The 18,671-nt window shown below is 44.5% G+C and overlaps 1 protein-coding gene across 3 annotated transcripts in view; it reads right to left on the reverse strand.

The window, feature by feature from the left end:
- Nucleotides 1–18,671, reverse strand: part of LOC135895998 (polyunsaturated fatty acid 5-lipoxygenase-like) — a 443,319-nt gene that overhangs the window by 56,503 nt on the left and 368,145 nt on the right. Inside the window, exon 1 of one of the 3 annotated variants that reach the window (XM_070535008.1) lies at nt 15,479–15,692. The exons of the other annotated variants lie outside the window; for them this stretch is intronic. Within the exon in view, the coding sequence (XP_070391109.1) occupies nt 15,479–15,506 (28 nt within the window). The 5' untranslated portion in view covers nt 15,507–15,692. Of the gene's footprint in view, nt 1–15,478; nt 15,693–18,671 lie in introns of those variants that run through there. 3 annotated transcript variants of the gene reach the window in all.

Consider the following 18,671-nt stretch of genomic DNA (forward strand, 5'->3'; position numbering starts at 1 on the left):
AATATTACGCGGTAATTAATTCCCTCGGCTTACAAGTGACCTAGAGGATTCTAATTCCCCATGCTGGTAATGTAGATAAAGGCTTTTGTCAAAATGGCGCTGCTTTACAGCCAAAACAGAAACCAAGCGGTTGAGGTCAACCTAACCGGGTTTGCACGAATTACTTCCTCAAAGCAGAGCGAGGTTGCGACACTGTTTGAATGACGAATAACATGCTAAATGAAAAACTGCAAATCTAATTTGCATTCGTCATTCACATAAATACTTTCTTGACGAAGTCTTTCGCAACGAACTGCTTACCTAATTATAGAAAATGTTTGAAAGCAGCTGCTATAATGAGTGACAACATATTACGTGCACATATGTGCACACGTAATACGTGTGTGCATAAGCATGTACGTACGTGTGTCCAAAAATGTATACTGACCCCATGTGCATTTCAGTTCTCTTATAGCGTACGCAGCGCGGTCGGCACCGGAAGCAATGTCGGAGCATATATCTGAGTTGCTGGAGTAAGTACTCCAAGTTCATTTTTTTTCATTCGACTCATTGAAAACACTGCTAGCAATATGTCTCGTCACTTCTCAGCTGTTATATATATATATATATATATATATATATATATATATATATATATATATAGATAGATAGATAGATAGATAGATAGATAGATAGATAGATAGATAGATAGATAGATAGATAGATAGATAGATAGATAGATAGATGGCATGCGCGTGTCGTATTATAATGAAAGCTCTTTTAAAACTTCCTTAGATATATTGCGCTAATGCGTTAGCGTTTCTCAGGACTTTATGAGCGTTCTGAGCACCACGCATAGCTTTCCACGTAGGGTCTAATAGGCCCAATGAACATTATTATTATTATTATTATTATTATTATTATTATTATTATTATTATTATTATTATTATTATTATTATTATTATTATTATTATTATTATTATTATTATTATTTAGTTATTGGGAGGTAAAGCACGCGGTATCAAAACTGTCCCGGCGTATGCACAGTCTTATATGTGATTATGCCCCTTGCTTCCTGCGCAAATTTAATGCGAACAGAAAAAGTAGGTTATCTTTCGCAAATTTGCTTACAGATATATGAATGTATAAGTAACAATTTCCACATGAACTAGAAATAGCTGCCTTAGGATGAAAGCAGGAGTAATATAAGGAAGCCACTTATACAAGCAATAAGAATTTGCCTTCAGGCAAGTTGAAATGGATGGTGAACAAAAGAAGGGTCTCAAATGTACCGTTAGGTCAAGGCATATAAAATGTATGTCACTAGCTTAACATGCGAAGAGAATACCTTCAACGAAGAAAGCCTGGCCTGGCCACTGCTGAAGTCAGCGCAATGTTGGGACCGGTTGCGTCCCACTGCACCTCTTGTAGACAGGAACGAACAAGACAGAGCGTTTTGTTTGGGCACAAGAACACTACGTATATATGCTTCAGGCGGGGCCTGGACAGAGACTTGGTTTCTTCCGTCATCTTCTCTGCCGTCAGCAGAGACCTAACAAATCAATCGACCTAACAGGCCATAACTGATAGCTTCGCTGGAGCAGGCTACTTCTTATAACGGCAGACAGCATATTTTGTCATCTACTTATTTCTTTGCGCTCCGCCACACCAGAGCTCACGCCTCAGCTTTGTTTGGGCCGAACAGCTGTTTTATTGTGCGTGTGTCTTTTCTCGACGCTAGTCATGAATGTTTCAAGCAGGAAATAAGGATGCCTGGACAGGAAACACCGGGCTTACAGAGTTGTGCACGGACGAATAAGCATTGCTTCGTGTTGTTCCTGCTGGTCTACGCGCGCATGTCGTTGCACACTTGCGCACATTATTTGCATGCCACATCTTTATTGCGATGACGCGGTGAGTGCGCCCGCGATGCGTTCATAACTAATGCAGCACCTACGCTTCCCAATAGTGAATAGCGAAATAAATGCGACACGTAATGCTGGTACACATCAACATGATAGCGCAAGTAGCAGCTTACTCGCTGTTGTGTGGGGTGAGACTGAAATACATGCTTTCTTCCATCACTGACAGAATAAACAGTTCATTTTTCCATGAAACACTCTAGCCGTGACACTAAACGTTTAGCACATGTCGCGCTTGTAAGACTGGTCCAAAAATAAACTAGTCTAAATTGGTTCGCATTCGCAATTAGGTCTATAAGCGCGCTCGAAGATGTGTAAAGGAAACCGGTTTTATTAATTTTAGTTGTTATCGCAGCACTGATTATTCTACAGAATTTTTATCTCGTGCAGCGTTACCTACACTCCATAGTCTAGCTTGACATAACTACCCAAGGTTTTTATACATGCTACTTCACAACTGCTTTAATATGAAAGGCGTACAAAGATGCACTGAAACTGAATAAACAAGAGAAACACGTCACACACATGAGTTCACACTTACACAATATTCCTGCAAGAAGATCACGTTCTCTTACCCATTTGCCATAGATCCATATGGACTGTAATGACTTGTTTAAAACACCCCCAGCATATATTCCCTAAATGTCTGCAGTTGGCAGATAAGGTAGTACTACCTCTGGTATGATTCATCCGTCCTGATGAGCTTGCAAGTTGCATCATGTATGATGTTCTTCCTATCTGTGCAAAATATGTTCTGTTTTCGGCACTTTTCGTATTGTTGTAGTTAATACTCTGAACTTGTTCTTTTGTTTAGGCTCTTTACTTGTGTAGTGTTACGTGAACTTCTACGCTTATACCAGCATTATGCATTCTGCATGCTATCTGATTTTATGTATTTTATGTATTTTACTTTTATCTTTTGCAAGTTTCAACAAATGTATTCTTGCTTGTGCTAATTGTTCTTGCATTTCTTTAGCTTATTCTAAGCCTCATTTCTGTGATAATTCTTCCCAGAGATTGAAAGTGTGTAAAAAAGAGGAACCACAAGCGCTTATATTTAATTTGAACACGAGTGTCCTTCTCGTCCGCTCTCTCCCGATAGCACTCGACGCACAAACTTCCAGGAAAGTAGCCTCATCGCGTCATTTACCACCAGTCGATTCCCGATCTGTAACTCACTCCGGCTGTGTTCAAGTGTCTGTTGCTAATTCTTTCATAATAGTTTTTTGATGCTGTTTTACTCATTTCACATCTATACTTGACCGATGGGCTCAATTGCACTTTTTATTAACATTTCAACTTCGATTTGAGCAACCAATTTTAAATGCCGTTATATGTATATACTTGTGTGCAGTTTAGCCTGTTATGTTTTTCCATGCTCTTCCCATGCATTACGTCATTCAATCGTCAACCTCTTTATCCCAGCAACTTAGCGGATTTGTATTCCATTTCTGGTGCATTTTATTTCATACTTTCAGATCTCTTGTACTGGTCCAACGAAAGGATAACGGAGGTAATGTACAGAGCGTGCAACTCTTCCTTCTGATATTTTTGTGCAAACTTCACTATACAAACGCAGTCTAGGCAAGACATAATCGTGGCCAGTACGGCAGACGAAGACTATGCCCTAAAGCTGGGAATGGTAAACATCCAATTGGAAGGAATCTTGTTTGAGCTCACGTTATGCACGAAGCCCATCCCGGGCACTGTCCGTGGTGTGGTGCACAGTATGGCAGCAGGCACATCCGAAGAAAGAGTCGCCGAACTACTAGCCGCGAATGACTGCGATATTCTACATGCAAGAATGCTAGGCAAGTCAACGTCAACAGTTATCACGTTTGAGGAGCCTCATGTCCTCTTCTACATGAACGTAGCTAGCTCCTACACAAGATGCAGGTCATACAGAAGATGTATCTAATATTGCAAAGCTTACGGAGCACTCGTCCACCGGCCTAAGCATCAACAGCGACGTCTGCAATAAGTGTGGAGAGCGAAGCCCTAAACCCCAGCACAACTTCCAAGTGAAATACAAACTGTGCCATCTTCCGTAGGAAACGGCAAGTAAAGAATGCAGGAGGACACTGAAGCCAGTGCCACCTCCTCTGTGGGTGAAGGGAAAACACAGCTCAGAACAGAGTACAACCACATTCAAATGCGACAACAATGACTTCCCCGCCCTCACCCCGAGCGTCTCCTGGCCAATCACTCCGCCACGCTAAAGGTCTCGGTCTCGTGGAAGATACCGGTCCAGGTCGGTGGTGTGACGAGACATCGCGACACAACCCAAAGTCACCTTGGTGGAGATGATAGCGGGCCACAGGAAGGAAATTGGATTACAAAGAAAATCAAGACATGAAGATACAGTTTCTACGCTAAAACGAGTGAATGCCGAACTAAAGGGCAGGTAGATTAGCAAGAAACGAGAGAACAGTCAGAAGAGGCGGCGTGGGAGAAAAAACTTGAGATGCTTATGAAACAGATGCAATTACAGCACCAACCGCACAAATAATCTACAACACCAGTTAATAATGATAACGCTATAGCGACACTAGAGGCCCGCTCACAAGCACGTATAGACTAAACGGTAGAAGAAAGCAAGAAGGAATTTCAAGCCATGCTTGTCCAGGAGATGCAGTCAATCCAAGCAATGGTGCAAACCGCAATACAATCACTGAAATTGGAATCAGTACAGATGGCTGACATTCTTAACCAAAGATTTTTCGAGCTGGAAAATAGAGAGAAGAGGCAAGAAAGAAGATCAAATATCGGGGAAGAGAAGTACATATGAAGGAAACCCTAGATAGGTAAGGTCGAGATCAACACAGGAAGGACAGAATGCCAGTGGCTCAAGGTATGACAGGGAAAGTGAATGTCCATCATCAGGAAACTGCAGAACCTAATACAGCTGACCATTATGCTGAATCAGCACAGCAAGCTGGGCGAGTTGGTGACTGAAAATATTCTTAGGGGTGGGCAGCCAACCTAGATGAAACACAAGAGGAAGTGCAATATACGAGCGCAGACTAACAACTGGTTTATTTTTTCAAACAAGGTATAAATATACAGAGAACGTGCTCATGTGATGAAGTGACGCTTACAAGTGGTGAAAAGGTGTTAGCCTGTCTTTCCGTTCAAAAACTCCGTTTCTTTATCATGCAGAGAGATAGAAGTCTGGCTGACGCTTGCGCCTGAGTTGAAATGCATTAGTAGACTTCATGCATTACAATATTTCATGCATTACATGCATGAAATATGCATGTATTACAATATCACGCTTATACAATATTTCGGTTTTTTCAAACAAATGTTTGCATGGGCATTTCGACAATGCGCAGCCAGATTCGAATCTGTTGAATTCCTGATGGCACCTTGGTGCTCCGTAAGGCGGATGTTAAAACAGCGTTTCGTCTGCCCAAAGTACTTTTTGCCGCACGAAGGTGGAATAGCGTAGGCTACTCCCACCGGGCATGCCACGAGCTGCCCCGTGTGGTTGACGCATCACGTGTCCTTGGACGCCTGTTTAGGTCTGTTGACGCGATTGCAAATCTTATTTAACGAGTTTTTAGCTGAAAAGACGACTTGAACACCATACTTGATGGCTGTCTTATTTAAACCATGACCGATTTGATGTACATAAGGGATGATTGCAACCTTTTTTACCGTTTCGATCTGTTTCTGGGCTGCTTCCCCTTTATTTATGTTCTTCGCTAGTCCTTCGCACATTCATAGAATACATATTGGAAAACCGGCCTTCTCTAGACGATTAAGCGTTGCGAAAAGCTCAGATATGGCGAGGTGGTTGCCTGACTTTCCAAGTGTGGAACCTAAACAAGTCATAGCAATGCTTCTGTTACTATTTTTTGAGTGTGTCAACGCGCAGTTTAAAATTGGTTTGTTTGACTGGGGGTTATATTGCCAGCAAATATGTTGTGCTGTTAATCCTAACTGTAAACCTAAACATTGAGTTTTATTATTAGTTGGCTGTTCATGAGTAATTCCGAGACCCATTCCTTCTTTAGCAAAGGCTGCAAGAATAACGCCAATATTTCTGGAACTTGTTTGAGAGCGGATAACAAACAAGTAGCCATCAACAAACCAAAAACACTCAATCATTGTTCCTGCCAAGACGCTCTCGAGTGCGCGGTCAACGCTGCCGAGGGAGACCTCGCTTAGAATTGGTGCGACCTGAGAGCCAATCTAGACCCCTTGCTTCTGAATCAGAACTTCATTATCCCAGATAACGAACATGCAATTTAAATAATAAACCAAGAATTCGAGAAATGACTGAACCGGGACGCCACTTTCATTCTCTGAACTCTAACTCATCGTTATCCATAATGCATTTTTTGATTGTCTTCATCAGCTGATTTCCAGGAAGGAAATAATATAAATCTGTGATATCAACGCTAAAGGCTGTGCATGCTGGATACACCCCTTCTTGTAAGAACCTAACAACTTCTGAGTTTTTAACTTTAAATGGGTCTTTTAGCTGCAGCCATGTTAAGTTCTTCTGAAGATAACCAGAGACTACGTGTTGACAAGTGTTTCTCTCAGACACAATTGTGTGCAAAGGTTGCTCAGGTTTACTCTTTATTTTTGTACGAAAACCTCAAGGTTGAAGCCCTGGCTTTTGTTCACTGCACTTCCAGCAACAATTTATTTCCTTGATCTTCCGCTTTTTAAGTTTTGACGTGTGCCTTCTTGAAGTTTTTTGTTAACGCGGTCGAGACTTTCCCAGAAAACTGCCCTTCCGTTAGGAGGACGAAGTACCCTTTTTTAACAGCGGTCAATAATTTCACTTCATTTTTTCTGAGGAATTGTACAAGAGGTTGAATCTTGTACACACTGTCATTCCGGTTTTCTTGAGATTAGACTAACACGTCAACGCACTCAGAAATGCACCTGAATTTTCATCTTCTTCTACGTGCCTGGACACTGATCTAACGGCGGCCATCTTATTGACTGGATCTAGGCATGGTTCTAGGCAGAACTTTGGGCCTAATTCAAGAATGTTCATGTGCTTATCTGGAACGACAATATCAGTCAGGTTCAGCCCTTTGGTCGTGGGCTTCGGTTTCTTCTCCTTGGGAGGTAGGTTGCGCCGGCGTTGCTCCAGAGGAATTCCAGCGAAGGCTGGCTTGTCCTAGACCACTCGTGGTATCGACGACACTCACGTTGTCTTCCTTTCATAAAACCGCAAACGAACATGAGGCAGTCTCGCAGCAACCTGGCCTGGCTCATCCATTGGAACCGCAAAATCTTGCAAATCCTTCTGGTCTGGCTTACCATAGGGCGGAAAATTCCGCACACAGCCATAACTACTTCTGGACACGTACCATGGCGAAAATTCCAAGACGCCAAGCTTGTAGGACACTCGCCCACAGCTATTGTCACGGCCAAGTAGGCAGGGTCATGAATGAATTGGTTACAGACAGGAAAGGTGTGACCTTTCCGCCACCATCCGCCACCGTGCACAATTCCCCAGCACACATCAAGCTTAACATGGAGAAGCCGCTGTACTACATTGACTTCAGATGGGAAATTACTTCCACGGCACTCTACTACACGCGATGTACCCCTCAACATTTACAAGAGAGTGACAATTCTGCAATAAACCAAACACCCTTTACTAATTGGTCTGGGAATGCAAAAAAAAAGAAACCCGCGGACAAAACCTATCCAAGCGCCAACAGAAGATCAGTGGGCGACCCAGCTGACAAACTCAAGACCTGAGGACCAGCTACGGCTGGTGAACAGGCCCAGGCTATCAGCACAGGGCCACGGCTACCTGGAATAAGGAGGCCACCCACCTTCGTGCAGGAACAGCTTGGCCTCCAAAATAGTTTATTCACTCACTCACTCCGATCTCTTGTAATGGACTTTCTATATATTGTCACGTAGTAGTGACGTTGAAGAAGGTAGCGAAACTGTGATTGATGAAAGTAGCATTTTATTGGGCGAACCTGTGCCCTCAGAAGCAGGCTGCACTCAAAGGACAATGATAGCGGCAAACACAGTCGGCGATCGTCGAAAATCTAATCTGTCGGCATTTATACATGGGCCATCGAAGGTTCCAGAATAATCGCTGGTACCTGCGTGTCTTCCAGAAAATGCTACAGAATTCGCGTCGCACATGTAATCAGACTACACAAGCTTTGGTGAGAACAGACTGTGGGTAGAAACATCGATAACATTCAAGAAACTTCCGATACATGCGGGCGCGTCGCGCGCTGCGATAACATTTGTTAGACGGTGAACAGCGGTCCCCCGAAAAATATAAGTACACGTGTCAATATACCCGTACGTAATTACGCCATTAGGCATTATTTTGATCGATTATCATCATAATATTTAATGGCATCTCTTTCGAAAGAAAGTTCAAACAAATAGTAAATTAACCTGCTTGAGCTGATAAGGTTATAGTATGTCCATTAAAATCTAGCGTATTGTATATCTCTAGTATGCGTGTTAATCAGACGTGAAATGAAAATGGCTAAGCCCTTGTTTTCAGTCTGTTTGTCGGTGTTATATAAAACGCCTACAATACTTCCCGCTTACCACGGGGCACCAAAAATGTAATCACTTTCATATTTACAAGAAATGGAGGACATCTTATGAGTGACGTATACAGAAAATTTCAAGTATGTAGAGTAATTGTGTGCGTTTCTGTTTGCCAAATTTCCTGCGTTGTTTGAGGCGTGAGCTATGTGAGTCACGCTGTTAATATTTTTTTGAAGTAGGAAGTTCTTTGTAAGTGGTCAACGATAACTATTTATTATTTATAGAATAATTAAAGCCTCTGTACAAAATAACTTATTCAAGCATTCCAAATTGACATACCGCTGTTATGTCCAATCTTTCCTAGAATCCTAAAGCAACTGTTTAAGATGCCAAGCAGAAATTTATCGAAAATGGGGCATGTTAAGTGGATTGTGTAGCAAAAGCTTCACGTAATATTGACTTAATTAGAAGCGTTGCAAATAATAAGTGAACCCTCGTATTCTCAATTTTCAGGCATTATACCAGGCTCGTAGTTGGTTTCCCCGCCTCATCAATAAACCAAACAAGGCACCTAGTTTATTTATGTTCCAAATTAGGGACAAGTTATGGGTAATGTATAGCCGAAGTTGAAAGTGTGAAGTATAGTTACAGCCTTAGCAGTAAATTACATATGCAAGACGTCTGGAGTATGATAAATGTGTTGTACGAACAGCGCATAATCTATCCCGCAGTCCTGGCAGAACTATGAATGCCGCCAATATCAGTTAAGCTACAAGGGGGGGGGGGGGACAACATGGCCACTGTTGTCTGGAAGTAAAATGTGTGCGAATGAATTACTGCCTCTGTAAAAAATATCTTGACACGTGCTCAAAATGCAAGAATACTCGTGTAATTGGATTTAGGGCCACGTTAAAGAACTCCATGTGATCAAAATTAATCCGTATAATCTCCCACTACGGGTGCGTCATAGTCACATCGTGGTTTTGTCAATAGGCCAGTAACTATTTCATAAGTACTCGAAGAATTTATATGCCGGGCAAGGTTTCCAATGGTCTAGTGATATGCAGGCGGCATTCTAATGTATCTGGTGTAATTTCAGGCAACCAATATTCGTAAGTATTATGGGAACAACTAAATGTAAGTAAGTAAACAACTAAAAAGAAACTGCTTCACTTAAAATTGGGCTGCGATTCTCCAAGGCTGCACAAATGTGCTGTCCGTTTACTCATTCTTTCTTCTCGCTCGAAGAAGAAATTCAGCGGACATGGCGGAGCAAAGACGCACAGGGCTCATAACGCTGGGTACGAATCCCTAAGCAATCGACAAGCAATTCTTTGGCGCCGATTACAAACTCACACTCTCCCATCTCCTCTGACTCTTTCTCACTATCACCCACTTTTCCTCACATCAGCCTGTAATCTCTGTCCCGAACCTCGCGCTTCTGCTCTCCACCTCCTTTCTCATTGCCCGGCGGATCCTCCCCCGCGGGGCCTCGAGCACCTGAAGACCTGGGAGGACTGGGAGACCCTGCTGCGCTCTGGAGACCCGGTCGTGCAGACCATGGCTACTGATCGGGCTGCCAGCGTTATGGAGCGAAGCAACATAAACGCTTGAGTGCAGTGGGGTCGTGCGGGGGCCCAGGAGCCTGCGTGCTCCAAACTCCTTAGTCTTACAATAAAGTTTTTATGATGATGATGAAGTCGCGGGCTTGACTCCCGGCCGCGGCGACCTTATTTCGATGAGCACGAAGCGCAAAGAGGCTGGTGTGCCATGCTGTGGGCTGGGCGCACGTTAAGGAGTCCCTGATACACTTTTCTAACTAATCATAGGATAACGTCAATATTAAAGGACGTCGCCTCACGAATCTCCTGCCTCAAAAATTTGAAGTTTGAAGTCTATTCCAGGCAACTAGGAAAAAAAATAAACGGTTGCCTAGGGGACCGGCGAAAATGCAAAAAAGCTCAACAGGGCGCCTGCCTTCCGAAAGCCCAAATTCACTACCAAAATGACACAGTGCTCTGTGTTGCAATTTCACAAAAGCTATAACCATGCAGAAGAAAAAAAAACAATAGACATAAGACACAAGAAGTAGGTGTGTACAGTAGCGCTCTTGTACACAAATATGCGTATATAAAAATATTACATTTAATTAAGTCACAAAAAGTATACAAGGGGAAGCAAACAGATGACAAAATTAACGCAGGCGAACGAAAGATTGATTTTCGCGGCTTTCAATTATTACACAAATTGTAGAAAAGACAAAGAGGAGCTACTTTTAGAGAACATGACAAGGTTTATATTTACATTAATAATAAATATGAATGTGCCTTTCATTTAAAAACATGGTACGAGCTGATCTCCTCAACTGAGGTAGCTACAAAAGGTGTTGGTCTAAGAAATGCGGAATCTGACAGCTTACATTTTCAGTGCCCTAATTGCCACTGAAGTCTGTCGAATTCTTCTCCTATAAGCGGAGTTAAACCTAATTATCGCACCAAAGGTCGGCTTTCTCTGCCCTTTCGTCTCCACTAGCGCACTCGAAGCTACACGGGAGAAATGGCAAAGGGGTAAGGCCCTGCCCGAAAGTTTAGCGTCTCGCCTTCGAGAGAGCTCGTCGCGGGACCCCGTGGCGGCCGCGGCTCATGGACGCCACGCAGCACATCGCCGCCATCTCCGAGGCAACGCGCAGTTGACGCAGCGACGCGCAACTGCCGCGTGTAGACCGGCAGAGCAAAAGTGAAATGCTTCTCTCTCTTATTCTGGTATCGCAGACGCACATAACTTTCATTTATTTAACTCAACATTAGCAATAGTAGTATAACTGGGAGTGTTCTTGCAATCACGAAACCAGCCAATAGCTGTTGGTGGGCTTCGCTGCTTGCGACGCTGCAGGGAGGCACTGCGAAGACGAGAGCGAGCGATTTTTCACTGTTTTTTGACAGGAGATTCTGAATTCTCCGATCTATGAGGTGCAATAATATCTGACGCATATTCACAGGAGCCCCTTCTACCGATCGGCGACGTTTTCTTACTATGTTCAAATTTCGGGACCCTTATAGAACCCAGATGGTATGGTATGGTAAAACTTTAATGAGGTTTTGCAGATCGAGAGTCTTCACGAATAGAATCATCCGGGACCCTTCACTACGGAGTTTCTCGTAATCAAATGTACAATCTGGAGATGTGAGACTATATACAATTTAATTTCAATTCTGAAAACATGCCGCCAAGACGGGAATACACGGGGCACACTCGTAGCCGAACACAGTCGCTGCATTTGGCTTGTGTCGCACGCCCGAGAGCAATTACATTGTGCGGATGCAGACGCCACAGGAGCAGCCTGTCGCGCCAAGCGGGAACAAAAGCGGAGTGTCAACAACAATGGAGGCCGCACCCCACCAACTGGCCTATCTAAGTGGTGCGCCTTGGCGCGATGTGCGCTGTGGGACACCATTGTGTTGGAACACCTACGTCACGTGGTGCACACTTTACTGCGTCGCAGATGATTGCACAAAACATTCGCCCTTTCCCGGAGCTGTTGCCGCCTGGATGTTGTTTTGACGAGCGCGCTAATAAAACCGTCTCATAACCCCAACATGAGACGACTCTCCACAGAGCCCGAAGGCGCATTTAATAGCGAATGAGAATTTGTTACTTCGGCGGTGTTACTACTGATTCTTCTAGAAACTAATGTTAAATTATACACTTTCGGGACCACATGGTCTCCAGTTGGTAAAGTTTACTTCAGAGGAAATCCTTAGCAATGATCGAAACGGGATAGATGTTCCCCAGCACTTGCCTTTAGCATGCGCCTATTTCTAAAGTCCTTGCAACAGCATAAGAACATTTCAATGAAATGAATGGAAAAGCCTACAATACAACAGTTAAGGTCATGAATCGTTCCAGCGATTCCAGATGCGAGGGAGGCCAACTCGGTCTTGCGCGCCAAGCTCACTCACGAGAGCAAGAAACACCAATTAGCGGCCGTCGCCTGGCGGCACTTTGTCGTAATCAAGACTGTCATTAAAGCCAATCTTGAGGCACTTTCCCTGTGCGACACTTCCGGTGCTCGAACTTGTTATGTCGCCTTTCGTACAGTGACGCATGTGCTTCTAAATGTTATTTATTTTTTCCGTTATAAACCCTCAGAGCTTTACACATGTGTTTGCCGTTCATTTGAAATGATGAATTTTAAACGACAGAATTGGACTATAGAAAATGATCGTATAACTTGGTCCGCAATATATGCATGAAAATAGGTTAATGGGAGATTGTTTAATGCGCAGTATAACATAACACATGCAAGAACACAATGAAACAAAAAGTACATGTTTGACACGTGTCCCTAGCACTGACTAAGGTGGCTCCCAACATTCTTCCCAATTAGCTCTACAGGAACTATGACCACAGAAACTGCCTACAGAAACTAATTTCCATTTTAGACAAATGACTTTAAATACCGACGAGCCAAGAATAGAGTGAAAAATAGTATTATGGTCAATACTCTTTGCTATCAGCCTGCAGAATAGTGCGCAAAGGTTGTACATTTTAAGGGCTCTCTGGTAATATCTTAGTGTCTCAAGATTCTGATAGAGACCTCCGATAAGGCTAGTAGATGTTATAGCCTTCAAGAGAACATAGTAATTACTGTCCTGTCCGAGCATGAAGTTACCGCTCGCTGGGCCCTTTTAGCCTGAAGCAGAGGAGATATTTTGGTGCACAAATTCCAACTAGCGAATAAACTATGGGAAGACTTCCGTTCTTGTTCTGTTTATCAGGGCCCGTATTCACAAAAAGCTCTTACGCTAGAATAGTTCGTAAGAGAAAATGTCCGTCAGTTTTGATGCTGGGCATGCCATTAGTGAAGGCCGCCCGCCTTGACTAATCTCAGAGACATGACAAGACCGGTGAGCGGCGAAGAGCAGCGAGCCATCTTGGAACGCCACGCCATATTGAATGCGGACGTTGCGTGAAAGCAATGATGATGTGCCTTCAAAACATGTCACGCACCAACTCTGAGAAATGGCTCAAGAATCGGGTCGTTGTGCGCTCAATGAATAACTTTAAGGGCTGTCGCTTTTTTCTTCTTCAGCACACGTGACTGGATCGGCACGCCTTCACGTTCCGGGATATCGCTTCCAGAGCCCACTCATTGTTCGAGCATTGGCACGAACCGGTATGCCCGTCGCCCCAAAAAGGCGTCGCGCAGGACACCACGTGACGCAAAAGTGAAAGTGCACCCTTAAATGCGATCGGCCGAGAGTGCGACTAGTTCGCGTGTGCTCTAAAGTCCTTTGCTTCGACTGCGCGGCTATTCAAGCTTGTTACCGATGCGGCGTTCGCGCAAAGCTCGTAGTGCAAAATTGACATCGGTGTCGTTACCGTCAATCCCTGGTCAGAAAGATATCCATTGAAATATCACTGAAATCCCAGAGGTAACCGGTTCGCAAAACTACTTGCCGTACTTGATAACAGCGCAAAAGACGAATACGAATGGCCAAAGGACACAAACACAACGCTTGTGTTCTAGTCTCATACTGTGTGCCCTTTACGTGTTTTTCAAGCATAGAACCTACCCAACTATCCCAAGCCAACACTTAGTGAAGGCCCTCGTATATGTGGCTGTTGTTACTCCTGTCACAGTCTTAGTTTCGCGCTTCTGACATGTCTGCTAAAGCAATAGACCGAATACTCCACACTAAGGTTTGGTGTTAGGCTGCTGAGCACAAGGTCGCGGGATTGAGTCCCGGCCACGGCGGCCGCATTTCGATGGGGGCGAAATGCGAAAACACCCGTGTACTTAGATTTAGGTGCACGTTAAAGAACCTCGAAATTTCCGGAGTCCTCCACTACGGCGTGCCTCATAATCAGAAAGTGGTTTTGGCACGTAAAACCCCATAATTTTTTTCACACTAAGGTTATGGCCGAGAATATTTATTTTTCAAGTTGTCCTTGACGCGCAGCACCTGTTTCAAAATGACCGCCGGTCATTATATACTCGCACTATAAGCTCTATATCGCACGCAGCATATATCGTTCTTGGCAGCTGGTGGAGCCGCTCATTTCGTGCACCTGAAATGTCCAGAAAAGGTTTTGTGGCCTCAAGGATCAAAAAGATGTGCACAGAAAATATTGCTACAGCTGTTTGGGTTTTTCAATGACCCAATCAACTCATGTATCGGTGATATACGTTATCGCCCAGCCCATCAATTGGTCAAAAATGTTGAAATCACGGAAATAAAATGCAGAATATATGACTGTCAGTCATGTAGGTGGAGAAAATGCCACAAAAGGAGCTAGGATAATATCGTATAAAAAGGCAGTGACTAATCTCTCCGTCAGTCCATCTACTCATACGCACGTCCGTTCAACCATCGACAGCACTACGCACCTGAAAGCGCGAAGTATTTAGAAGCTTAGGAGCATCGCACGTGAAAGATTTTTATTGTAAGGAGCGATATTGTTGTGATGTCGCCACAAAATATCAGGCTGCCATTAACGTGTTCAAGCTTCCGTATATGTATATTTAATTAATTTACACTGATCGCGCCTAAGTTTAGGAGGCATGTACCTTGCAACGCGAGCTGCGGTGTTACTGTCATTGTTTCTACGGTCGCCAGAGGACCGGTGTCGTGCGGTTTCGGTGCACGCTAGCAAAGAATGGTCGCTGGTAGAGCTGCATCCCGGACTTCGTACTCAGTTGCAGTGCCTGCGGCAGCGCAGCATTGGCTGCCCCGCGTAGCCACCATGGCTCGCATTGAAATCGCGACGTCGGGCTCAGCAACGTAATGATAGTCACTTAGCACGTGCAAAAAAGACTTCGGCTTGGCTTTGGCTTGGCTGTGTGCGGCAATACCGTGTTCATTTTAGGCTGCGGCATTACTGCGCTGTAATCTGGGCTGCGTACTTTTTCATTTGATCACCGATCAAAGCGCGCATTTTGCGCAATGAGATGTGTGCCGCACTTCGGAGTCGGCAGTAAATGTGTGCCTGTATCCTGCGTCTACAGAGCCAATAACACGCACAACCACAAACGAAAAATGCGAGGCTGTCGAAGTAAGCATAAATATCTCACTGATCTCTTGTTCTTCCTCTGGATCCATGGTTTCGGCGCTGGGCTGGCCACCGGTCTGAAGTGGTGCTAGTGCGAAAGGCTTCGCAGGCAACTTCGTGCACGGCGCCGGACGTCTACAGGTTTAGCCGCGGGCTGCGTTCCGTGATTTCCCGCAGAGTTAAAGCAACTCGGCCGACTGACGGCAGTTCAGCTCCAGCCACGTTCGTCTTCCACAACGCCAGCTTCTAAATTGGTCCACCGCGGCGCGCGAGTTTTGTTTTTCTTTGTTGAGCCCGCGTGTGCGTTACAGGGGGCCTTCATACAACACAGATGGTACGAAGGCAGTGTGCGCTGGCATAAAGCGCCGCCTGGCGTGAGCGAGGCGCACTTGCAAAACAAGCAATCGCTTGTCTTGCGGCTGTTTGTCCAAGCCCACTGCTTAGATAACCGTTTTCCGGTAGCAATCTTACTGCGCATTCATTTTCGGCAAATGCCCTTCGAAGAACACTAATATTTGTGTGGCCGGAGCTTTAGTGAATGCGTTCGAAGCTGAGTAGTGACTTGGCATGTTCACCCCATTTGTAAATGTGAGAGCACCTTCAATAAAAGCTAAATATTTTATCTCCAGCAATCCTGTGATGTATTCGGTTTGCGCAAATGCCTCTAGCTCGCCTAAGCGCCTTGTGCAGCAGCGCGAATTTTCTGCCAAGGCCAGGCAATCGGACTGGTCCGAGAGGGCCAAACGTTTCAGCATCGCTGCTTAGATATGTGTTATGACTAACCACTGCCCATGAAGAAAATTATGGAACGCAGAACTTGATTGCAGTGCCACAGCTTGCTTGCTAAAACATCAAGTTTTCTTTATTACGAACACCTTCATTCCACTATCACTCTCTTACTTAGGCTACACATATAGAACAAGATGATATATAACTGAGTTATGTGATGATTCCGCTGTTCTTCCGCTTTCCGCCTTTGTTTCTTTATTATGTAGCTTTTTTGGCATTCTTTAGTTGTTGGAGTGTTTTTGTAGATTGCGACAGCCCGCCCATCCATGGCTTATTTTCCCAGGGTATTGTCATTTAATCAATAAAAAACGACAAGTATTTCCATTTACCGTGGTTAGTCCAGGGTCGTATCCAGCGACACTGGGAAATTAGGCTATAAATAGTCAATACCGCATTACACTTATTAAGCGTTAGTGTTTTCCCGTTAAGATACGGTGCTTTCTTAAGAGGAATATTCACATTTGTAGGTACCATATCGAAACATATTAAAACAATTAAATTTAGTGGTATACTACTGAAACATAACAAAACGAAGAACTGGCTTACTTGAGCATTTCAAAAACCAATTTTGATCAGGTCTGTTGCATACGTAGACATAACTTGGCCTCGTCGATATTATGCAGAAAGCTAGAAGTCATTGAAAAATCCAAGCGTTCTTGAGCACTGTACCTCGTGTATTAAAATAGATATCCCAGTTCCGTTAATTGCATCATGTGGGACATATGAAACAAACAGAACTAACATGCTATGTGCCAGTCCCAATTATACGAATAAACTGTGCGTGCTACTTTCGCAAAACTGACCTATGCACTGTGGTGATTTCGTGAAAGTTGTAAAATAATATTTCATATGGGTGCCCACTAGAAAGTGCGACATAGCTAAGGTAATTGTAACATCTCTTTCTTATTTTAAGGAATTATGCGATATGTGCTCAAACATTTTTCGTAGCTAGCTTCACCAACATTTTCACATTATTTTTTTTTCAGAACGTCGGTTGCATTCATGCCACCAATATTCAAAACTACGAAAGTTGCCGCCTTGTGCATTTTCTGGATTTATAGTGCACTTAACGCTGCTGTATAATACATGGGCTCGAGCACTGCATGGCCCTAATTTTTTTTCGACTTCGCCCCAGCCCAGACACGTGCCTGCATGACCAGGTCCAGCCCGGGCTCGCGACTATAGGAACTTAGTCTCTAAATACCTGGTGCTGGGCTGCTAAGCACGAGGTCACGCGATCGAGTCCCGGCCACGGCAGCCGCATTTCGATGGGGGCGAAATGGGAAGGCAGTCGTGTACTTCGATTTAGGTGCAGGTTAAAGAACCCCAGGTAGTCCAAACTTGCGTAGTCCCCCACTATGGCGTGCCTCATAATCGGAAAGTTGTTTTGGCACGTAAAACTCCATAATCTAGTCTATAAATGGCTTACAACTATCCTGGTCTAAAGGGTTTGTTCTAAGACATTACAATACAAGCACATGCATTGACAACAAAACATTGCGAACTACTTTTTCCTACAAAGGGCGTGTACAGCTAAGCTGTACACGCCCTTGTTTGCGTTTGTGTACAGTGTGTGTACTAGTGTACACAGCTCTTCATGTAAACTGCAAGAATTATGCGCACATGTAAAATAAGAGAGTTTCGCCATAAGGCAAAGCATTGAGAGCGATAGCGAGGTTAAGCGTTGCGCTCTCTGGCTCCTCGCACGCTGTTCCAACAATACGCGTGGGCGCCACGCATGGCGCCACGCAGCAGGCCAGACTACTGGTGCAGCGCAGCGGGACCAGCGTCCGCTAACATATTTCTGCCGCGTCCCTAGGCTGTCGCGTGAGGAATGCTGGCAACGGCGTTACTGGCGTCGTACCTCGACGGTGCACGAGGTGAGGCAGAAGCAAAACTGGCAAACCTATCGGCATTTGACAGCGCTAGATATAGCTTGACGTTTCCTGTTCTTTTCGCCCAGACCACTGTATGGGCCACGGTGTGGTGAGTAGACAACTTCGCAGTAGGAACGCTAGTGTGTGAGCGTACAACGCAAATGTCAGATGCACTATATAGCAGCCAATATGCTGCCCTCACTACGGCAGAGCCGATTATGCGGATCGCGACGGTCATTCCTTTTGTTACACAGCGTGGAAAACAATGGAGTACAAGCTAGCCCGGCTTCATACCCAGCGTGAGAGTGACGTAATTGCCTTTGACGCTTTTGCAGCTAAACACAACCCTCCATGTGCGGGCTACGCGCGCGCGTCAATACCCTGACAGCGCGACGGGGGCGGCGCGAGCACTTCTTCACCCCAACTGCTCTCGCAATAAAATGGCTTTCGTAAATTAATCCCTGCAGAAAGAAATAGCTTCAAATTTGTTAGATACATAAACAGCTGAAACCTCAAACGCGCATATACCAACTTAGCCACGAGAAGAAT

Source organism: Dermacentor albipictus, chromosome 3 (genome assembly GCF_038994185.2).
Source record: "Dermacentor albipictus isolate Rhodes 1998 colony chromosome 3, USDA_Dalb.pri_finalv2, whole genome shotgun sequence".
Taxonomy (NCBI): domain Eukaryota; kingdom Metazoa; phylum Arthropoda; class Arachnida; order Ixodida; family Ixodidae; genus Dermacentor; species Dermacentor albipictus.